At 44.6% G+C, this 22,702-nt stretch overlaps 9 protein-coding genes across 9 annotated transcripts; 4 read left to right on the forward strand and 5 right to left on the reverse strand.

The window, feature by feature from the left end:
* Positions 1–6: 6 nt before the first annotated feature.
* Positions 7–2,465, reverse strand: BDB00DRAFT_215778 (pyridoxal phosphate-dependent transferase). Its single transcript, XM_053116500.1, has 6 exons — positions 2,152–2,465; positions 1,670–1,974; positions 581–1,371; positions 449–466; positions 332–374; positions 7–250 (listed from the first exon to the last, which is right to left on the reverse strand). The coding sequence occupies exons 1-6, from the start codon at positions 2,359–2,361 to the stop codon at positions 163–165; spliced, it is 1,455 nt and encodes a 484-aa protein (XP_052972623.1). The 5' UTR covers positions 2,362–2,465; the 3' UTR covers positions 7–162.
* An 852-nt stretch (positions 2,466–3,317) lies between these two features.
* BDB00DRAFT_729949 (uncharacterized protein) lies at positions 3,318–3,476 on the reverse strand (the record flags this gene model as incomplete). Its single annotated transcript, XM_053118297.1, has 1 exon — positions 3,318–3,476. A coding segment is annotated over one exon (159 nt), but the record flags the coding sequence as incomplete, so codon positions are not given.
* Positions 3,477–6,298: 2,822 nt separating this feature from the next.
* BDB00DRAFT_776526 (uncharacterized protein) lies at positions 6,299–8,370 on the reverse strand (the record flags this gene model as incomplete). Its single annotated transcript, XM_053120276.1, has 6 exons — positions 6,299–6,367; positions 6,768–6,882; positions 6,952–7,104; positions 7,274–7,641; positions 7,987–8,185; positions 8,270–8,370. The coding sequence occupies 6 exons, from the start codon at positions 8,368–8,370 to the stop codon at positions 6,299–6,301; spliced, it is 1,005 nt and encodes a 334-aa protein (XP_052972625.1).
* A 3,682-nt stretch (positions 8,371–12,052) lies between these two features.
* Positions 12,053–14,258, forward strand: BDB00DRAFT_216080 (uncharacterized protein). The gene is made up of 9 exons (XM_053116502.1): positions 12,053–12,321; positions 12,427–12,489; positions 12,563–12,616; positions 12,724–13,017; positions 13,135–13,229; positions 13,313–13,409; positions 13,477–13,566; positions 13,689–13,754; positions 13,846–14,258. The coding sequence occupies exons 1-9, from the start codon at positions 12,106–12,108 to the stop codon at positions 14,074–14,076; spliced, it is 1,206 nt and encodes a 401-aa protein (XP_052972626.1). The 5' UTR covers positions 12,053–12,105; the 3' UTR covers positions 14,077–14,258.
* A 181-nt stretch (positions 14,259–14,439) lies between these two features.
* Positions 14,440–14,831, forward strand: BDB00DRAFT_793504 (uncharacterized protein; the record flags this gene model as incomplete). The annotated part of the gene is made up of 2 exons (XM_053121214.1): positions 14,440–14,640; positions 14,685–14,831. The coding sequence occupies 2 exons, from the start codon at positions 14,440–14,442 to the stop codon at positions 14,829–14,831; spliced, it is 348 nt and encodes a 115-aa protein (XP_052972627.1).
* A 349-nt stretch (positions 14,832–15,180) lies between these two features.
* Positions 15,181–15,906, forward strand: BDB00DRAFT_793505 (uncharacterized protein; the record flags this gene model as incomplete). The annotated part of the gene is made up of 1 exon (XM_053121215.1): positions 15,181–15,906. One exon carries the CDS (start codon positions 15,181–15,183, stop codon positions 15,904–15,906), a length of 726 nt encoding a protein of 241 aa, XP_052972628.1.
* Positions 15,907–16,281: 375 nt separating this feature from the next.
* On the forward strand, positions 16,282–17,276 carry BDB00DRAFT_861120 (ubiquitin-related domain-containing protein). The gene is made up of 4 exons (XM_053126025.1): positions 16,282–16,403; positions 16,513–16,530; positions 16,646–16,758; positions 16,901–17,276. Exons 1-4 carry the CDS (start codon positions 16,386–16,388, stop codon positions 16,986–16,988), a joined length of 237 nt encoding a protein of 78 aa, XP_052972629.1. The 5' UTR covers positions 16,282–16,385; the 3' UTR covers positions 16,989–17,276.
* Positions 17,277–17,491: 215 nt separating this feature from the next.
* BDB00DRAFT_985158 (Cupredoxin) lies at positions 17,492–19,606 on the reverse strand. The gene is made up of 3 exons (XM_053130019.1): positions 19,164–19,606; positions 17,687–19,054; positions 17,492–17,600 (listed from the first exon to the last, which is right to left on the reverse strand). The coding sequence occupies exons 1-3, from the start codon at positions 19,534–19,536 to the stop codon at positions 17,503–17,505; spliced, it is 1,839 nt and encodes a 612-aa protein (XP_052972630.1). The 5' UTR covers positions 19,537–19,606; the 3' UTR covers positions 17,492–17,502.
* A 1,020-nt stretch (positions 19,607–20,626) lies between these two features.
* Positions 20,627–22,687, reverse strand: BDB00DRAFT_897742 (Cupredoxin; the record flags this gene model as incomplete). The annotated part of the gene is made up of 4 exons (XM_053128526.1): positions 20,627–20,778; positions 20,858–22,228; positions 22,318–22,394; positions 22,443–22,687. The coding sequence occupies 4 exons, from the start codon at positions 22,685–22,687 to the stop codon at positions 20,687–20,689; spliced, it is 1,785 nt and encodes a 594-aa protein (XP_052972631.1). The 3' UTR covers positions 20,627–20,686.
* Positions 22,688–22,702: the final 15 nt, after the last annotated feature.

Here is a 22,702-nt window from a genome sequence, read left to right on the forward strand (position 1 = left end):
AGTGTGTGTGTGCGTGCTGTTGTTGCTGGTTTCTTTCAAAAATATATACTATACAATATACACGGTGGTTTTTGTTTCTTTGGGGATGGGGGCGATTGTTAGATGATGATGATGGGTGTGGTTTGTTGATGGATGCTGGTCGTTTGTCTTTTTTTTTCTTTTTTAGTTGTAGGTGGCCATGAAATCAGCATGGAACTTTCTCAAGTTGCCGCAAAAGTCGTCAAAGAGTTCCTCAGGTGGCAAGAAGGTGCTAAAACGAATGATGTTATTATGTCTTCTTTTACCTTTATTTCCCCCTTTTACCCCACACACCCGGCCAAATAACACTCACCTTCGGAAATGCCATGTGCCTTCCTTTTGTGCAAAACCCGAGCCTAAACAACAATAAATTTTTTTAGTGAGTCCGACTGATTGGCTGTGGTCGTGGGAAACATCTGTGAAGCTTTACCTGGAACAACGCAAACGCCTGTTGAAAATCCGCGGAAACGCGATATTAGATAATAAACGCATTGCTCTTAGTCTCTTCAAACTGCCAACTACAAGTAACTCGCCACACACTGTTTCTCAAACAAACACATACCAGTAGCCTCGAGCATTTGATCGGCATAAAAGGCATCGGGCAACACCTTCAATTCTGCAGCCTTGGCGATAGCCTTGGGGGGCAATCGGATGCGGGGGAACAGGTACATGGAACCCATGGCAGGCTGGCAGGTTACACCCTCCATGTCATTGAACACCGCCTCGAGCTTTTTAGAGCGGCGACGCAGGGATTCGTAGAGACCGGTCATTTCGTTCTGGTACAGTGCATAGGAAGGCTCGCCTTGCTTGGGTGGGGTCACCATCAGCGCGGTCATGATCTGGCCACTGACGTTGGGACACAGTGAGACCGAGGCCATCTTGTACAGTTGCGCCATGACACCACTGTCCAAGTTGCAGCATTCAAAGTAGCCGCCACGACGGCCACACTCGCCAATCATGCCTTTGGAGATGGAGTGGAACGAGACAAGCTCGATCGCGTCACGCTCCGGGTGTTCCTTTAAAGCCTTCTTGAAACTGACAAAGGGGCGCTGCTCGGGCTCGTAGATGTTGGTCTGGTACACTTCGTCAGCAAGCAAGACCAGACGTTCTGTGTGGCAAAAGGTCAAAATGTCTTGCATGTTTTGCGCGTCCAGGCACTGGCCAGTCGGGTTGCCAGGGTTGATGATGACGAGAGCGCGCACGTCGGTGCCCTTGCTGCGAGCTTCGTGCACAGTCTTGCGGATCTCTTCGACGTCCAGGCTCCAGCCAGAATCTTCGTCGAGGTAGTAAGGCACAGGCGTGGCACCCAGGAGTGTGAGCGTAGCAGAGTAGAGTGGATACTGAGGGATGGGGCTATAATAATTATAGACCGCATGCAACGTACACACGCATTAAGTTTGGGGTTTAATGCTTACTCAACTTTTCCATGCATTTGCGCGCACGCACACACCCAGAGAGTTTCTGCCTTTTTCCCACTTTTTTTGTTATATCTCCTTTTGGGTGGGAGATCTGACACTTTTTCCTTTCCTCCCTGTCCGATATAGATCGGGTGCACCGTAGCACACACACACACACACACACACACATCCATATAGAGAAAAAGAGAGAGAGAGAGAGAGAGACACAATTTAATACCAAGGATGATGCTTACATGAGAATGCCGGTCTTTTCGTTCTCTGTCAGTATGGAGAGGATGTTCTGGACACCAGCAGAGGCGCCCTGGGTCAAGTAGATGGAGTTGGGGTCGGCAGGATGGCCATCACGCTCGGCAATGAACGAAGCTACAGCCTTGCGGAGAGCAGGGACGCCCTGCGAGTGCGAGTAGGCGCCGATGCCAGCACCGATATCCTTGAGGATCTGACGGGCTCTGTCAATGGCATCCTTGGGATACAGTTGAGACACGATCGGCTCCTTGTCGGCTGTGAGGAGGTCGGGGTTTTCGCACAGAGACGCCACCTTTTATTTTATTTGGGTAATACCATCACACACACACACACACACACACGGAATAAAGGGGATAAGTTTTTTTTTTTTTTCGCTGTTTTGCTTTGTTGCACGACGGTATGTTTTGTTATGTAACATAAGGGTTATTGTGATGTGTCATCACAGACACAGACACACGAGCACACATACCTGACGGAAGAAGGTGATGGGCTTTTGGTTCAATTGCTGAGGGTTGCCGATGTTGCAGCTGACCACGGTATTGAAGGGAAACTTGCGGCCTTGGGCCAGCTCGTCACGGATTTCCTCTGCACGGATGGCAAGACGACCACGCACAGCATATTCCATGTCGCGGATGTGCGGGTTTATGTTGTCCACGGTCAAAACCTTTTTGTCGGCCATTTCTGTGTCTACGGTTTATGATTCTGTGTAGAGTAGTAGTAGTACAAGAAGAAAGAAGCAAAGCTCTTTATATAAAGAGGATGGGGGAGGAGGAGCCAAGAAAAAGAGAGGAGAATAGAAGGCAGGTTTGGGAGATCGACGTTTTATATACACTCCAGGTTTTTAAGCGTTGAAGCATGCGTGTGTGCACTGTGCGGGGATTTCTGACTCATGTGACTCTTTGTCGGCTTAAACTTTTTGGCAATGAGGGGACCGAGCAAAAAGAACGTAGCGCGGGGGGCTGCACCTTTTCGGACGACACAGGCATGATCATGCTGTACTGTACTGTGCACAGTGCACTCTTAACACTCTGTGCCGTGTACGATAAACATCTCATCTTTTTTTTTTGTTTCTGATGTTATGCAATCAATGTAACCTTCCTTTTCTCATCAATTGTCATTCGATGTAAACTAAAACATAGCGCAAAGGTACACACGCATAGAGCAAAGAGAACCGTTCCATCCATTTAGGGTTGAGGCCCATGGTTGCACCAATGATCTCATAACCAAGTAGCTGCAGTCCATTTTTGATCATCGCCAAAGCCCCCCCCCTCTCCCTCCCATCTCAGCTGTAATATGATAAGGCTCATCATACACATCAAAACAAGAACATTTACGCTGTATTCATGTATAATATATATATACTTATATAGTGTACTAGATATAGAAGGGCAAACTGCTAGGAGAAAGCGCGAGAGATAGAATGATGATGCTGAGGATGATAATGACAGATAATGTTTTGCTCAGAGCACAGATGAGACAAGTAGGAGAAAAAGGGGGGAGATAGAAAACCGCGACACCATGGACATGTGGAGCAAAAGAGACGATATAACGTAAAGAGGGGATACGATACTATTCCCCTCACCCTTGTAGACAGCGGCGTAGTTAGTAGTAGAGTGGGGACTCTTTTCAAGCTGCTGATGCACGATCTTCCACGGGTACACCACGACAGACAGGACACGAATTATGCGTCTCACACAACCATCTATCGACGCACTCTTGGTGAAAGACATGACAGCATTTGAGCACGCGGACCGACTGCTTGGGGACAAAGTCGTCGAGACACACAAGGCATCGGTCAGTGCCTCTCATGCCTCGCTTGGTATCATCTGACCATGGGATACTCGGCATGGCTGCGTCTATGGCTGCCTGGGTCGTTGTTACGGGTCGTGCGGGTCCGATGATGTTGGACAGCCACAAAAGATCTTCATACGTTGGATTGTCCGAAAGTGCAGTGTTTCCTGCTGGTTGACCACTGAGCACATAAATCACCCATTGATCTGACTCGCTACTATTACTATTACTACTGCCATGGCTGTTGTTGTTATTGTTGTTATTGTTGTTATTGTTGGATGAGGTAGTGGATGATGACGAAGGATTTGGTATTTGCTGATGTTGCTGTTGTGGTGACGATGAGGGTTGTTGTTGTTGTTGCTGTTGCGCAGCCGCAGCCGCAGCCGCAGCAGCTACTGTACGATTGGAATGGACGGAAAGTGGCATGGATTGTAAGGTGGCGAGGGAGGAGGATGTGGATACAGTGGATCGTGGCCGTCTTCTCGGCAATGGAAAGTCGCTGTGAGTTGCAAAAGCTGTCGGTGTTGTGGATGTACGATAGCCAACAATGACAATAGGCAGCACACGCTCTGAGCTGGCATCGTCCTGTTGTTGTTGTTGCTGTTGTGTTGCAGCATTGTTGTGTCGCAATGGTACCTGGACATGATAACGGAAAAAGGAAGGGCCTGCTCGATCACTGGTTGTACTCGTCGGACTCGAGTCTCCATGATGATGAATCGTGTTACTACTCATGCTGTTGCCACTACTGCTACTGCTGCTGTCACTGGTGTTATTATTAGCATGAGCGGTGGTAAAAGAGGTATTGTTGTTGTTGTTGTTTTCTTGTCGAGGAAGGGAGGAAAAGACGGCTGAGGCAATAATATCAGAAAGCATGTGACGCAAATCGGAGGTGTGCGACGATGTTGTTGAAGCGGCTGAACTTGTTGTCGAAGGTGTAATAAACTGCGAGTCGAGATTGAGGAATGGAATGGGTGGAGGTGGACCTGTAGCTGCAGCAGCTGCCCGAGTGGCTGCGGCAGTGGCATGGCGAACTGACGATGTCGTCGATGCCGACGACGATGCAGGATTATGTCTTCGACTACTACGGTGGTGGTGGTGGTGGTGGTGGTGGTGAAGGTTGCCACCGCTATCGACAATGCCGTCTGCTATAGAAACTCGACCCGTACCAGCACCACCGGTGACAGAATTACTACCACTACCACCGGCAGTGGTAGAAGTAGCATAAGCATGAGCACTGGTGGCAGCATGACGACGACGTTGTCGACCGAAAGGTCGTGATGGGTGATTATGCAAACGATTCGATATCCGCCTTAAAAACGAAATGGGACGTTGTCGAGAATGGAAGGACGAGGAATGGAGGGTTCGAGTAGACGCATTGTCTTGTCGAATGGATGAGGGTGTTTGACCCATATAGATTTAAGAGAAGTATTTTTACTTTCTTTTTTTTTTCTGTGAGTGAGGTGTTGCTTATATGTGTGTGTTTTGTTGCGTATGGTAAATTGTAAAAAAAGATAGGTTTATCCTCTTTTCTTTTTTTATATATAAAGGGAAAAAAAAAGAAAGAATTTTGTTGGACTCTTTCTGTTTTTTTTTGTGTCTAGCTGCAAAGAACACTTGTGACACATGGTACGCTAGCAAACAAGGTCACTTGCTGTATTCTTGAAAGAGGATGTTACCATATAGAGTGTTGTTAGTGATGGATGGGCGCGGCAAGGACATTGAGTTGTTTTGGCGAATAATCACCACACAGCCGTTATTGGGATATGTGCCATCATCATGGTCCTTGGAAGGGCATTCCGTTTCCGCTCATATTATTTAAGCTCTGCATACATATATATATATATATTGTCATCGTCCTGAGTATCATTGTGGCAAGAAGAAGCTTCTTTATGGGATACTTTAGTACAACAGCACACTAGGCCGCTACTGTGTCTATCATTTTAAGGTAATAAGCTCAAGACGCTTGTGTAAATCTAACAGGTGTTTCTGTGGCTGCTGCTGCTGCTGCTGTTGTCGTTGGGAATATACTTGGATATGTGGAAATCATCATCATCCCCGCGCCATACGTTTGCTGAGGTTGTACTATTATGTCATGAGGAGAGGTGCTACAGTCAATCCTGCGAGCTTCATATCGGAGTTTTCAGTTTGTGCGAACCCTTGCATACATCGATCTCAGGAAAACCGTATATTAACAGGCACATGTTGCCTTGCTTTGGTCGAAACTGAATGCATTGTACATAGGGTATACATTGGGTCTATTTATTGGTAAATTCTTCTTTGGTAAGTCGACCACTACTAGCAGAACAGAGATCTACAGGAAAGTTCATTTAGGGTGTAAACCAGTAACTTTCCCCTTGATATTTCCAAAGTGCACCTCATCTATCATAGTATAGTTGGGAAAGCTGTTTGTGGCAATGGAAATAGACATGTACTCTGTCTTCAGGTACAAGACCCCGTGTGTACGTTGTAACAGATGATAAGTATTTAGGTTCAACCATCATTTATACAGGCCCACAAAACAGCAGCTCATCCAATATCCTTAGTTTTTCCCCTTTTACCCTCCCCTGTAGCTAGTGGTCATCGTTTAGGAATTTTTCCAAAAAAGTAAAAGCAAATTGTACACCTAGTAAAAGCTAATAGGCTTGTTGTTGTAATTGTTTTTTTTATTTGAATCACTGTTGCTGTTGCTGCCTGTTGTTACTGTATTGATCGATCATTGGTATATATGTATATGATGATGATGATGATAATGTTTGCCTTTCACTTTTGCAGCCACCAACGTCGTCGTTATCTTTGTCTCCACCAGCAAAAGAAGATAATATATGTTAGGGTGCTCCAGTAAGAGGGAACAGCCGAGCTTGTATGGATGATACATTTGGTACCCCGAGCTCGGTCTAATATGTGTGCATTGGTAAGTATGAAAGTGCTACATGTCATTTGCCTCCTCCCCTCCCGTCACATATCCTATTGATGAGAGTAGTATTGATACTGATCGTAGAGATATAGTTGCAGGGTACCGGGGGGGGGGAGGGTACTTCTTCTTCGTCCATTTTGTTACTAGCCCCCTCCACGTCTCCTAGAAACTCCCATTTCAATTACCTGGACTTGGGATAGTTCCGGTGAGGTTGAAGAGAGCTGCTGTTGGTCCCCTTGTGTTGCTTCTGAACAATGATAAAACCCGCATTTCTGGTTTTTTTTTTCCCCAAATAATACACAACAACACGCATATATTTAATCATTCCCGAATATGATATATATATATATATGTGGGGCCATTCCAAGAAAAAGATTTACCTCTGACCAGGGCGACCGACACGCCCAACAAAAACAAAATCCACACAATGAGCAATCCACTTTGTTGCATCCTTCGTCACGGTTAATCATGATTGAGCAATTGGGACACCGCCGACTAAAAGTAAGATCATGTGAGTGTCATAGAGCCATACACTATGCGCATGTGCTACACTTTTATATATACCTGTTTTGGAGCTGCCACCGTAGTGTTTCAATGGCCTCGGATGGCAAACCTCGGTGATTGCTGTCCACAGTCCTTTGCATCGACTCTTCACACGTTGCATTTGGATGTTCCCGTTGTCCGCATTGTAAGCAGAATGTCACGAGGCATGCAGGGCTATGATAACAGATCGATGAAAAGCTTATATTTTTAGTTTCCAAGGTAATTTTTTTTTCCTTTTTGTCATGATAGTACAAATATATACATATTATATATATGCAATCGATGATCACTCTCTTTGTGTTTTTGGCGCGCTGTATGCAAATGAAAGAGAGGAATGGTTTACCAGTCAATGATGGGGAAAAATGAAATGTGTTGGAACTGAAGTTTTCGCCAGGTGTCAGGCTTCATATCAAACAGAAGCATGCTTTTTGAAATGGCTAGTGCGGCAGAAGTAGCAGTGGTGGCTGTTATAGGGGTGGCGAGAGGCCTGTGTGACCATGGATGAACCGCGGTTGCCGAGCTTGGTGATAGTATTGTTGTTTGTGCTTGTGATTCTGTTGTCGCTGGTGCTACTGCTGCTGGTGCTGCTGTAATAGCATGCCGATGATGATGATGGCTACGTTCGAACGCCCTGACAGCAAGTAGGGTCCGACGGTAAAGAGCTGGTAAGCTGGAACTGTTCCATTCTTGTCGTTCAATGATGGGCAAAAGCTTCCGTATCGCAACATGCTCCGGGTCATTCGTCATGTTGTTGTGTTGTTGTTGTTGTTGTTGTTGTTGTTGTTGCTCTTCATGTGAGCATTCGCGTAACAGGTCTTTGAGCATATCGTAGACTCGCTTAGGTCCCCTGTTTGTTAAGTTGGTCAAAGTAAAAATGGGATTGAGTTCAATATGCTTTCTTTCATGACTCGTATTTCGGTACCCTCAACTCCAACCTTCATCCTAGCGATCCTCTCTTTTTTCCGTGTTTGCCCAATTCAGCCGCTCCACTCTCTCCCCACACATGCCAAATAAAAAGAAAAAGAATTACCCATGATGGCGATCTCGATAATCAACTGGAGTCACCTCGGTCTCGCAACTGGGACAACACCTTGAAAAACTGCGATAAGGCTGGTTGTATCGGTTGTAAAGCTCAACGACGCTGGAGGGCACGAATTTGCTCCATTCGCTTTGCGGGATATGGTCCTGGCAAACGGGGCACCTGATCTTGGTCACACTCAGGCCCCATGATGTAGTAACGACTTCGGTCACATATCTGTTATAATCATCATCCAGTGCATTTAATGGTTTTTGTTATTGGTTATGACTGAGAAAAGGAGTCTATGGAGTCGTTACTGACCTCCGGAAGCAATCAAGACAATACTGGTCTCGACAGTACTCTAAACAAAGGTCGAGCTGTGCATCAAAACAAATTGAGCAACGCTGTAACCAGTAATCCATATCTTGATGATCTTCCTCTTCCTCCTCGTCTTCCTCTTCATCCATGATAGACGAGGAATGGTGTGCTGGTGACGATGAAGATGAGGATGAAGAAGGTGGTGATGCTGCTGCGACAGTCGTTGTGTGTCGGAGCTCGTGTGGCGATGCTGTCGCTGCTGCTGCCGCTGTTGATGGGCTGTCAACATCCGTCCCGGTAGCAGCAGCTCCAGCGGTAGTGTTCATGGTAGTAGTAGTAGGATGATCGTTATGCACCATTTGATTGATGATGATGCTGAGCAAGCTTGATACCAACGTGGTGAATATGAAGACGGGAAAGAGAAATAGGCAAACGACAGCAACGACGATGCGGTGGCTGAGGAACAGAGGAACGATACAGGATCGTGCAAGACGGAGAGGGTAAAGAAGTACCGAATAAAGGCCTAGAACAGATTCAAAGACTGAGCCGGTGTTGTTGTCGTTTCGCTTTGGAGTATGTTGATGATGATGATGATGATGATGATGACGGTGTTCTTGTTCTTCTTGTAGTTGCTGCAGTTGATTGTGTGGACGATGATAGAGCTGATGATGATGATGATGTTGATGATCGGCAGTGGTACTAGTGTCGTTGTCGTTGTTGTTCAAAAGGGGCATAATAGTAAAAAAAAACAAGTTTTTGCTATGCTGTTGGATAAAGGAAAGAAAGAAAAGAAGAAGAACAAGAAGCGTATATTTTCAAATACACATACGCTGACGATTTATTCTTTATTTCTGAGTGTGAGTGTGTGAGTGTAGTGTGTGTGCAAGTGTTGTAGTTGCCGTTTTTTTCCTGGGTTCGTCGTCGAGAGCGATGAGAGAAAAAGAGCAAAAGGGTGGATGCTGCTTTGGAGGAGGTGGAAAGAAAGAAGAGAAAGAAGCGAAAGAGAAGGGAAGAAAAAGAATTATGCGTGTGCGTTAAAGCGTCGTTGTCCTTTTTATATACGAATGCAAGGAGGGAGGGGAAAGAAGAACAAGCGATTGAAAGGGCCTGCGCCGCTTTTTTATAAAGGCACGGTTGGTGTGTGCCGTCCTAGCCAAAAAGGAAAGTTGCTTCATCCTAGCACACACACACACGCTTGCTTCTCTGGCTCCAAGGTACCACCACGTCATTCCAGACACTCGATCCATGTTGTAAAAGTGTATCTCGGGACAGACACAGAGTTGTTTTTGATTGCCTTCTTCCTTCTATGCCGTCGAGTGCACTGCATAAGGTGCAGCACTACCAGCAGCAGCGTACTTTCTTAACCATATCGTCCTTTGCCTTTTTGAGCCTTCTTGTATCCTGCATAAATCTCGTAGGAGTCGCTTGTTGCGACTAAACCGGAAAAGGCTGCGCCGTCGTTATCTACTGTGATTCACCATCCTCCAAGACTTTACTCACGCTGCGTCAATAACCGCTTTCTCTTCTTTATTTCTACGTATATACACACACACACACACACAAGTGACCATGACTGCTGGTGGGGGGGGGTGGGCGGCGCTTGTTGGATTACAAATCTCTGTGTCCATAGTGTGAGTATGCTCTCCTTCTCCTCGTCTGACTCGCTTTCCTCCTCCTTCCTTCCTTAGTCGTTGGGTTGTAACCGCGTTTCAATAAATCCTTTGTTGCCCTGAGCACAGGCTCACTCCCTAACATAAATCAATCCACTGTGGCTAGATGACTTGCGCGCGCGCGAGACGTCAGGTCAGCTTGGGGGCCAAAATGCAAACAACCTTATTGCGCCGCAGTTCGGACCTAATTTTGCCGGGTGCGCGTGCATTAAAAAACTGGTTGACTCATGGGTCGGTGCCGCAGGCTTTTTGGGATATTTAAATAGCGGGGGACACACACTTTGAGTCTGCATATTATGATTCATGCACAACTCACCCATGTCTACTATGAGAACACCATTAGCTACTTGTAATTCGCATGAACTGAACATGGAAGAAGAACATGGCTGCATCGCGTCACAGCAGTTAATATCTGTACATCATACCCTTGTCGCTCACAAGCGTATAGACTGGTTTCTTTTTCTTGAGCTCATGAGCGACTAGCATCTGTAACTGCGTTGATCCCACCCTCAAGACAACGATAGGTTCTACAACGTTTTTTGTGCTATCATCATAACGAACATCACAGCAACAGAATGTGTCGCGTTTGTAACTTGTAAAATCATCATATGCCTTCTTGTTGCTAAAGCCAATACCACATTTTCACTGCAACAAAACTAACAACCTCATCGCAGCAGAGTTTATATTTCTCCACGTTCGTTGGTTTACATCTGCACAACAGGCATTCATCACTGCTATTGTATCTGCAACGCATCGAACAACAAACATAAGAAGCACACATATCTCGAGCGATTCCTATGGGCTACGTAGTTGAAAAGTCCTGACCATACGTTTTAGCTATTGTCAATGTCGTTTGCAAACAACAATGATGTCGTCGTATTCTTTTTCTTGCATTTCAAGTGATGATCAATCTATCACACCAGTAGGTAATAAAGGATGAGCAACTTTTATTGAAATTCATGTAGGCTGTGAGGAGTTATTTCTCTTCCCTGTCGTTCTCGCCTCTTTTTCTACTACACGTTATTTACTTTACATCTTTTTGGGCCTCCAGACATAGCTACCGAGCCCCTAATTTTCTTCTTGTGGTCCTTTCTTGAATTTGTATTACAGTCCATTTGTACTTGAGACATTACACACATTCCAGGTGATATCCAGCATGACAGCTTCTTCCAACCTAGCAGCAATATTGGTCCTCCTTGGGCGAGAAGAAGGAAGGAAGGCAAGACAAGAAGGGCAACAGCCACTTCCAAGAAGACGGCCAAGGTCATCAGGAGGATCGTGTTTTAGCATGTTGAAGGGGGGATGAATGTGTAAAGGTCGAACCTGTGTGTATGCCACAAGCTTCCAAACCGACGTGATGGTAGTCATAGTTGGTGCTGAGTGCCCTTTAATCTCATGCAGCCAAAGAACAGCACCAGACCACAGAAGAGAATTTCACCGCTCAGAATACTTGGTCAGTGCAAAGTTTGCCACAAAAGCACTTGGGTTAAGCCAACCAACAGCATCAGGGAGTCACATCAACTCCCCTCGGATGACTTTGTCTGCCATGACAGAGTCTGAAGATGTCGATATCACCTAGCGATCCGTAAGACGAGACAGCGCTTTTGCTTGTGCTTCTCGTGTTTTGAGTGCTAGTAGTGATGGCATCCAAAGCGCGGTTGTATATATACCCTTTAGGAGCCCTACATGTAGTTGACGTTGACTTGGTACTCCTTGATTGTGATTGTGTATGAGCTGCCTATGACTGAAACAGAGAATCACATTGAGCAAAAGCTTCAATACCTTCTTGAGGCTACTGTGTGCCAAGTTTTGAAGATACCAAGAGCAGCTGGTGGGTTCAGAAACAGTGTTCATTTCGGCATACTCGTTTCTATTGAATATAAAGCTAAGCTTTATAAAATTGAATCGAACGTACCAGCGCGGACGACGAGCCTCTCACACGAGAGACGTTTCTGTCCAACCTTGGTGCTCTGCTATAATCTACAAGCTCACGGTGATCGACATAAAGTCGAAAGAAACAACCCTGTTTGGAGCCGCTTAGAGAGGATCAAGGGCGTCACTGCAAAATATCCCAAGTCAGGTGAATTGCGGGAGAGAGAAATACGCGCTGTTGTCCTTTCCCTTTTCTTTTTTTTTTCCCCATAAAACTCTATTCTACGCTATTACGATATGAGCACACCCATAATCAATGACAACAGCGACAACAACAACAACAGCAGCAGTAGCAGTGGTAATACTACAAATGCCCCTCCTAGCAAAGAAGCGCCCGATTTCTCGTCCGATCCACGCATGAAGCTCGATAAGCAGACCAATAAATGGTCCTACGTCGGTGACGATGGAATCGAGTACGAATACGACACTGCAGTTGGAGGCTGGTTTCCGATGGTAACAAAGAATGATTATGCATACTTCAATTTCTTTAATGACACAACGATCCATTGAGTTTTACAAGACTTAAATTGCTGTTATTCAAAAACTCGTTGTAAATAGCACACGGATGCATTGATTGAGCAGCAGCAGTCAGCTTATGCCGTCGCAGGTGTTGATGAATCGGTAAGAATAGATTATGTTTAGCCCTTGGACTTGTATCTGATAAACTCTCTCTCTTGTTTAAATTTTTTTTCAGGAGCCAGCAGTACTTCCACGCTCGAAAAAGAAGCGAGTGTATACCTATGACGATGTATGAAGAAGAAAAAAGAGAAGGAGGTGTCCGAATGCAGCAGATCAAAATAGCGAGAGAGAGAGAGAGAAACTGAAAGATATGAACTGAATTAGAATGACAAGAAGGACCCGAAAAAACAAAAACGCGAACTTAAAAACACGTCAGTCTATGTGACAGGCGTTCCCACAGACGCAACGATGGACGAGATGAAACAAGTGTTTAGTAAATGTGGGGTTATTATGGAAGATCTCGAATCTGGACTACCCAAAATCAAAATATATCAAGATCAGGAAGGCAAGCCCAAAGGAGATGCACTTGTCACCTATTTCAAAGAAGAGTCTGTGCCTTTAGCTATCAATCTGTTGGATGAATCTGAGCTACGACTGGGTGATCCAGCGACGCTTATTAAAGTGCAGCAGGTAAGCAAAAGGGGAGCTTGGTACTTTTTTGTACCCTATGGAGGGACCGGATATACAGCAATGTGGATGATTATGTAGCTGAATGATGGCCGGAATGCATCTGGTATGAATTATTAGGCTCAATTCAAAGAAAAGGAACCATCTGCTGACAAGAAAAAAAACCAGTCGACCGGTAAAAACAAGAACAAGAAGCGATTGCATCAGCTGAACAGGTATGAGCTTATTAACTCACATAGCTACTATGGAGTATATCTTTTAATATACATGAATGATTATAATTCTACCAATCATCTAGAAAATTGGATTGGGTAGAGGAAGAAGGTGGAAAGAAGGCAGAAAAGTTCAACAAAATTGTCATTTTGAAGAACATGTATACTCATGAAGAATTGGATGTAAGAACCTTCTCAATATACACATGCTGCGATAAGGAGAGGCTTGACATTTATTCTGCTTAAATAGGAGGATCCAACATTATTGCTCGAGCTCAAGGAAGATGTGCGTGAAGAATGCGAAAAGTTAGGCGAGGTCACCAATGTCATTTTATATGATGTAAGTTCCTATGTTTATCCGAACTACCAATGAGAGACAAATGGTAACAAGAGAAAGAGAGGTGGGGGCAGCAGCCGGAAGTGAACCTTAAATATTGACTGACATTGCTAAATTTATTATAGAAATCGCCAGGAGGTGTCATTTCGGTCCGGTTTATGGAGCAAAAGTCGGCCGAAGCCTGTGTTTTGGTAAAGTGTTTTCTCTTTCTTTAAGCTTAGTAACCCCCCTGGTTTTCTTTTACTGTGATAAACTGTATTGATTTCGGGACTCTTTATATAGCTCATGAACAACCGCTATTTCGCTGGACGACAAATCAGTGCAGAAATCTATGACGGTAAAGAAAGATACGAAAAGAGTGGCGCTCGAGGAGCCGCTGGAGACGAAGAGGAGGACGAGGCAGAAAAGGCACGATTGGAGCGATACGCCAAGTGGTTGGAACAAGGAGGATCCGACGACGAAGAACCTAGTAGTGCTAGTAGCAATAATAAGGAAAAATCAGCAGCAGCATGACAACAACAACAACAACAACAGCAACAACGCATCTTCATCCAATAAACAATACACAGAGCAAGAAAAAAAAACGATCTGTTAGAATGAATAGGCTGTCGTTGTCGTCGCCGCTTTACATGCATCAGTTGCACACAGACAGAACGCGTGGGTACACAGGGACACGCATGTTACACAAGTATGGCAAAAAAGGAGTGTGTAATCCTTGCCAACAAGCAGACCTGCTTTTTTTTTTAATTACATATGCCTACCAACAACCACACCGTAACGTACTGCTACTTAACACCTTTAGCTACCACCCTCCCCCTTTTTTTTTCTTCTCTTTCCTCTTTTCACGATACGACGCTTTAATATTTTCCAAAAACGATGCCTCACACCAATGCCTTTCAACCCAAAAATGCAAGAATTGTCAATACTTTTGACGATGATGACGATCTGGACGACGCAAGCCTGTTTGGCTCCTCTATCACATCGTCTACTAAAAAGACGAGTGGCACACAGGCTCTGGCTGATTTCTTAAACACAACCAGTCCAGAAGAGTTTCAGCGACCCAGTCCTGCATCGACTGTAAGCACACAAAGCAGCAATAGTGGCAGTAGTACGTTCTTTAGGCTGCGCAAGAACAAGCGTCCTGCACCATCGATTTCCTCTACAGCATCTACACCGGTCCCGACACCCACGACTACCATATCCACAGTGGGAGATATGCCATCTGTGGCCCCAAAACAAAAGCAGCAGCAGCAGCAGCAGCAGGATAAGCGCCAACAGCAACGTAATAAGAAGAATATAGAGATTGTACCTTCAGGATCTGCCAATCGGCAGCAGCAGCAGCAGCAGCAGCAGCAACAGCAACAGCAACAGCAACAGTCGTCCAAGCAACAAGTGGCGCTTCAACAACGACCCTTACCACGTGTACCAACCAGCCCTACGGCATCGCTTTCTTCAAGCCATCAGTCATTGGCTTTACGAGAACCACAAAGCCCAATTCTGCCAAACAGGCGGCGCGAATCGAGTCTTTATAGTGGTAGCCTGCGTAACAATACCACGCGTGGAAAGTTTAGTGACTATGGATCAAGCGGACATCGTAGTACACATACGGGCCGACGAATGATTATGGATTTATTCGATAATACGACCACTACTGCTGCATCCACCACAAGCAACAACAACAATAACAACAGTAGTGATATCAACAGTAATACCAACAGCACACGACCCAAAGAAATCGATCATATTGATGCAGTTCTCCTACAGCGACTGGAGCAGTTTATTCATAATCCAGAAACACGACAAGATTTTGCTGATAATGTGGCCAGTACTGAAAAGACCAGCCATGCTGACGATTCAAAAGGATTAGGAGGAGAGGAACTCTATTTATTACCTACCACAGCCGCTGCATCATCATCATCATCATCATCATCAAAACGGCGTCACTGTCAAACGCAAACGACACAAACCTGTATCACACAAGACAATACTATTCGACAGCAGCACCATCGAAGCAGTAGTAATGGCAGTAGCATCGCGCCTGGAACGACAGTAGAGCATCTGGAACGCCAGATTGCGGAAGAAAAGAGACGACAAAAGCGATTAGAAGCTGCCATGGTGGAATCATCCGATCAATTCCAAGTGCTCAGTGGATTGGCATACATGAAGCTTCGTGAGCTGTGGGAAGAACGAGTGCGTTGGGAAGAGGCTTATTTTGCATTGAGTGAGCGATTGGATGAGGTACGGCAACAGCACGGCGGCGGGTCGTCTGACCATCATGGTGGTGAACCGGTAGTGGTTAATAGTACTACTGCATCACAGCCCATCATGGAAAGCGTTCCTTAAAAAAGATGTGTGTAAATATACTACTACTACTGCTTCCCCGCCTCTCCTTCTTTACTGTCCCTCTTTGCGTGTGTCAATAAAAAGAAACCATTTCTGGACAACTCGGCTCATTACTGATCGCCACTCCCTCTTGTCTTCCTGTTTGAAAAAATGGACAAAGAAGCCTCAGCTATTTGCTGCCGGCAACCATCATTGTGCATATTGTATCCTTTATAAAACTGGTGAGTGTAAGAGTAATGATAGAACGGCTTGTAGAAGGTCCAACCTATACCACTGAGCCGTACGTGACAATGAACTTATGCTTAAAGTGCAAAAACAAGGCGCTGGGTGCTCCCATGTCCCCTCCCACTGATGATGTTGACGATGGCGCGGATCCCTCTATTTCTGCATCACTCCGACACAAGCAGCTACATATCAAGTCGGCAGTGCTTTTCTTTCTTCGGACCCTCTCCTCTTTTTTATACACTAGCACATTTACCATGTTGATCAAAGTAAAGGTATGAGGAACCATTCTCTTTGATGATAGAGTTTGAGTTTTTTTGGTAGTCATTGGGGCTGCTGGATTACTGATCGCGGTCTCTCCTATTTGCTCTACCATCTAAAAAGACTTTAACCGGAAAAGAGGTAAACCATCTTTATACCATTTGCTTACAAATTAAAAGTATTACAGTTGTATGGAAGGGAAAAATAACAGCTTATTCTCTTTTCTTTTTTTTTTCAACACATAATTATTTAAAAGATTGAAATTGATATTGAACCCAATGACAAGATCTCTCGTATTAAAGAACGCGTCGAAGAAAAAGAAGGCATTCCTCCTCCGCAGCAACGTTTGATTTTCGGTGGAAAGCAAATGTAATTATGGGTGTGCAAAAGAAGCGAATTAGATTACTTGATAGAAGGGAAGAAGAGATAGCGTGAAAGGGCGATATGTATATGGTTATTAGAGCTAGTACTGACGTTATCATGCCTGTGTGATATGTTTGAAACCTTTCAGGGCTGACGAGATGACAGCTAGCGAATACTCGATTACGGGTGGTTCCGTGCTCCATTTAGTGCTGGCTTTGCGTGGTGGTTGTGCTTAAATAAACGAATCAAGCTTATTAGAAGAAGGAAGGATATTGTCGCTGCAGTTCGTTTCTTTCCCCTTTCACATCCACGCCCTTTGTGTGTCCGTATTCTACAATCACTTACTATATCATCATTACACACACACACGTTCACTCACTCATGGACAATCGCTCATTATCACACGCGCGTACATCGCTATACTTTCTTTTCTCGCGTACCATACATAAAACTTTTTCTCCTTATTTTTTATATTCTAATAGCGAGCTAACACATATGAGAACAGTGGGGTTGTGAGTTGTTTAGGAGGAAAAAGAGATCTTTGTGATCACTTTGCTGTTACAAGCTATTGATCGGAAAGAAGATAATGCGGTGAACTATTGCTTTTGCTACTTGGTTTTACTGGCACCTGTCTTTTCAAAGACCTCTCCAAGGACAACCCACCATTCTCATAATCATATATAATTATTTAGAAACTTAAAGTACTACTTTTTTTTATATTGAAAACCACTAAATATCGGTAAAATAATACTATTTGTTGTATATGGCAGCAATTCTTTCAGGTGCCTCCTCAAGAACAACCATCATGCCCATAATCATATGGAATGAATTATGGCAATGTACGGGAACTGGTAAAGAGAAAGAACTGTTATCAGTAACTAAAGCCATATGTAAAGATATTCAAGGATGCTAGGGAGAAACGAATAAAACTTACAAATGCCCGGATTATCCGCTACAATACGGATTTTGGCCCATCCACAATCGACTGGTTCGTCTGGTCCGGCAGCTGCTGTCACTTCAGGGTCCTCGACTGGATAAACCGAGACAACATCTCGTAAGAATGGATGGGGTACATTACGCCAACCGCCATGCTTGCCATGTTGGTAGCGTCCGGGACCAAAAGCGATTTCGCAAAAAGAATGGCCGTGAGTGTGCCATGGATGCATACGGCATGGTGCATCAGGAGCACGTGTCGATTGTAGCACAATATCTACCACCTCCATATATTCTAATGGGTACGTGCATAGATCTGGATCATAGCCGTCCTTGTCCGGTCGAGGCAAAGGACGCTCGCCTTCCAGAATCGAGGTGAGAATCGTTTTCTCAGGATCGATAAATGTGACATTGTTAACGAACCACCGTGTCTCACCGGTTGACAGTTCATCTGCTACGATTCTCAGAGTGATTGTTCGAGAAGCTTCTTGTTTGTAAAGAGCGGAAGAAGTTTCGACATCGACGGGTGCAATATCACGCCAGTACCAATAAGGGGCATCCTCGGGGAAGTCAAAGAGGTTTTCCGGTATGGCGAACGTGGTAGCTTCTTTTTCTATATCTTGGCCATGCACACCGCGGGTGTATCGCAAAACGGCGAGTCCATTTGATGCAGGATCGAGCTCAGGTTCGATCCAGCTGCGAATTGTGTTGATCGCGTAGTCACCTTCACGGTCGGATGGGCTCAACAAGACGGAGAAGCGTTGTCCAGGTGATATTTCGAGATAGGGTACCGTGAAGGGTTGAACAAGTGTGCCATCGACTTCAATAATAGTCAGCTCGTGGTCAGCAATAGCGAAGCTGATGGTTCGGTAGTCATTTGCGCCGATAACACGAATGCGATATGTTTTTTCAGGGTCGACAGAAATCACCGAATAGCCTTGGCATTCAGGACCGTAAGCGTTAATCTCTGGCTCATAAATGGTGCGGCCATTGATCAAGATACTTTGCGATTCGGGAATGTCTGTAAAGTTTGGACCAAGGGTAAAAACATTGAGAGATTCAGCAGTCTGTTGCCACCATTCGCTAAGAATGATAGTTCGTTCGTCGTCATAGTGATAGGGCCCGGCCACCAATTCTTTACAGTCCTCGTCGTCGCCGCCAAGAAGTCCAAGGAGCTTCTTATGGCACTTGTGCTTTGCTTCTGGATCGGCTTCCTCAGATTCATAGACGATCAAGGCACCAAACACGGTCTCAGAATGCAATCCCACATGTGCATGATAAAAGTAGGTGCCTGCCTGGTCGATAACCTGGAACTCGTGTAGAAAACTTTGCTGAGGCTTGATTGGATCTTGACTCAGGAACGGGACACCTTTTGTATTTCCATAGGGTTAGTTAATAAAGTAAATAACATGACAAGAACAACCAAGAGATGCGTAGATTTTTGCCATGAGAACATAAAAAAAAGAAAACAGGCATACCATCAGCATCCGGTGATCCGAGTTGACGGATACCGTGGCAATGAATTGTGATATCATTTGAATAACCACCATTAGCGCTCGCTGCCGAAGACACCGGATGTCTAGTTGCGTCAGTATAATCTGGCAACAAGTTGCGAACAAGCATCTTGACGCGATCGCCTGTCGTCACTGCAATCGTTGGGCCGACGAGTTGGCCATTTACCACGAGTTTGGAAGTGACAGTACCAGAGCAGTCTGAATCAATGAGCTCACGAGTAATGTTGAGCTCAAAGTAGTGGGTTTTGGAATTGTGGTTTAGAAGACCAGCTTGAACCACAACAGATACCACTGCAAAAAGGTATACAAGGTGGCAGAAGTGAAGAGACAAAGCCATCGAGGGAACGAGGAACGAGGGTAAGGGGGGCGTGGAAAAGGTGAACAGACTTTAGGTATTGTCTGATTCGATGTGATAAGAAGAAAAGAAAGGAAGATTATTATCCTCACTATTGACGGTGACTATTTATATACCAGGTAGTTTTAGTTGTGTGATCTTTGATAATAATTCAGCAAGTCAGTGCCCCAACATTAGACCTTTGCATGACAACCTTTTCATTGTCTCAAAATACGCGTCTATATTTGCTTCAAGGATAATCACGTCTCTGTACATATATACTCGCTGTGCTTGGATTTTCGCTCCAATCCTTATGCTCTCTCTACTTTGTGAATGAACCTAACACTTTATTATCCAGAAAAGTATTAGATAATACGTTTCTAAAATATTTAAAAGTGATCGCCGTATCTATTCCTAGTCGCGTGCAGTGATGTCAAGTTAGAACGTTGTTCCGATATATTCTAATCCGTTGTATTGTATCTTATGATCTTTAACTAGACAGTAACAGGATCATGTCAGTAGACGGGAGTAATAGCTAGGATTGAGAGAAATGAAGCGATTCTCTCAACACAATATCTGTCCATGCATTGTATTCTTCTCTCGATTGCAATTGGTACATTATTAGAAACAAGCAAGACAATTTTCTCAATTGAATATACGTGTTCTTCTGGGCTTTCTTTATATGCAGTATGTATGTGTACAGAAATAGACAGTTGTCAGTCAATCACTACTGCCTCTCTCCGTCCCTCGGAGGACGGTCTATACCACTTTTACTTCCGAGGGTAAATCAACTATTGTAACTACATGATTACAGGTATCTGCATTCATATGCAGGAAAAGCTAAAAAAAGCTCGGTCGATATGTAAAATTTTTGTTATCGAGAATTATTGATATTACAAACGTATACATTCATATTACTCCTGTTATAAGCTATTGTTGCCTTTTGGACATCTGGAATGTCTTGTAAGGTTCCAAAGAAGTCCGAAATTAACAAGAAAATTCGAATGCTTCAACCTTTATGTACCTGTGTCATGGTAAATTAAGAATAATAACAGGATAATGCAGTAGACTATTATGTAGATAGATACATCATTTATTTGTTAACTATTGGGGAGGTGGAGGTGCTCTGTATTTATCGAAGCCTCGTAGTTTTTTAACTCGTTTCTGCCAAAATTTCAGGAGCGACTTCAATAACCGCCATCATACCCATAATCATATGAAAGTTATTATGGCAATGTACAGGAACTGGCAGAGAAAACAATAGTTATAAGTATTAAGAGCCTTGTAGAAAGATTTAGGAGCATTGGAAGGAAGGGGCACTTACAGACACCCGGGTTATCCGCAACAATACGAATCTTGGTCCAGCCACAGTCAACAAGTTCGTCTGGTTCAGTAGATGCTACGATCTCGGGGTCGTCGATAGGATATACCGAGACCACATCTCGTAAAAATGGATTAGGAACGTTGCGCCAAGAGCCGTGCTTCTTGTGCTGGTAGCGGCCAGGACCAAAAGCAATCTCAACAAAGGAATAGCCGTGCATATGCCATGGATGCATACGGCACGGTTCGTCATAATCACGCGTCGTTTGAAGCACAATATCAACCACCTCCATGTATTTCAAGGGGTATGTGTTCAAAGTTGCATCATAGCCAGTCTCATCCGGCTGAGGTATGGGTCGCTCACCATCGAAAATAGATGCCAAGATCGTCCTGTTGGGATCAATAAACGTGATATTATTGACATACCATCGCACTTCACCGGTAGGTAAGTCGATACTGGACGCTCTGAGAGTTATCGTTCTCGAAGCCTCCTGGGCGGCTAAAGCGTAAGAAGTTGACGTATCGATTGGTGCAATATCCGGCCAATACCAAAATGGGACATCCCCGGGAAAGTCAAAGAGGTTGTCCGGTATAGAGAACGTGGTCACTTCTTTTCCTTTATCTTGGCCATGTACATCTCGAGTATAACGCAAAACGGCAAGACCATTGGATGAAGGATCAAATTCTGGCTCGATCCATCTACGGATGGTGCTGATCGCATAGTCACCTTCACGGTTACATGGTTCTAACAAGATGGAAAAGCGTTGTCCAGGTGCTATTTCAAGATAGGGTACCGTGTAAGGTTGGACAAGTGTGCCGTCAACCTCGATAATGGTCAGCGCATGGTCGCCAATAGCCAAGTAAATTGTGCGATAGTCATTTGCGCCAATGATACGAATACGATACGTTTTTTCTGGGTCGACAGAAATCACCGAATAGCCTTGGCAACCAGGACCGTAAGCATTAATCTCTGGCTCATACACAGTGCGACCATTTATAAGGACACTTGGTGCTTCTGGAATATCCGTAAAGTTTGTGCCAAGAGTGTAGTCACCGAGATCTTCGGCCGTTTGATTCCACCATTCGCTGATAATGATGGTTCGCTCGTCGTCATAGTGATAGGGTCCAGCCACCAATTCTTTACAGTCGTCGTTGTCGTCGTCAAATAGACTAAAGGGCTTCTTATGGCTCTTACGATATTCTGCTTCTGGATCAGCTTTCTCCGACTCATAGACAATAAAGGCACCAAAAACTGTTTCTGAATGCAAGCCCACATGCGCATGATAAAAGTAAGTGCCTGCCTGATCGATAACCTGAAATTCGTGTAAATAACTTTGCTGAGGTTTGATTGGATCCTGGCTCAGAAACGGAACGCCTAATATTTGTTTTAGACGACAGTAATAAAAGTAAGTAAATGTCCTTTTATAGGAGGAAATAAGAGACTAAAGCGAGAAAAAATTATACCATCGGCAGCTGGTGATCCGAGTTGGCGAATACCGTGGCAATGAATCGTAATATCACCGGAGAGACCACCATTAGCACTAGCAGAGAGTACCGAATATTTGCTTGAATGGTCATAAGATGGCAACAAGTTACGGACAAGCATCTTGACATGGTCGCCTGTCGTCACTGCAATGGTTGGCCCAGCGAATTGACCATTGACCAAGAGCTTGGGAGTTGCAGTGCCGGAGCAATCTGGATCAATGAGTTCACGGGTAATATTGAGCTCGATATAGTGAGTCTTGGAGTGATGTTTGAGAGGACCAGCATAGACCACTGCAGAAACTACTGCAATAAAGCACGCCAAATACCGGAAGAAAGAAGAAGCAAACATTCAAGGAAGGGGGAG

This window comes from Zychaea mexicana, assembly GCF_025766255.1.
Source record: "Zychaea mexicana strain RSA 1403 chromosome Unknown BDB00scaffold_193, whole genome shotgun sequence".
Lineage (NCBI taxonomy): Eukaryota > Fungi > Mucoromycota > Mucoromycetes > Mucorales > Lichtheimiaceae > Zychaea > Zychaea mexicana.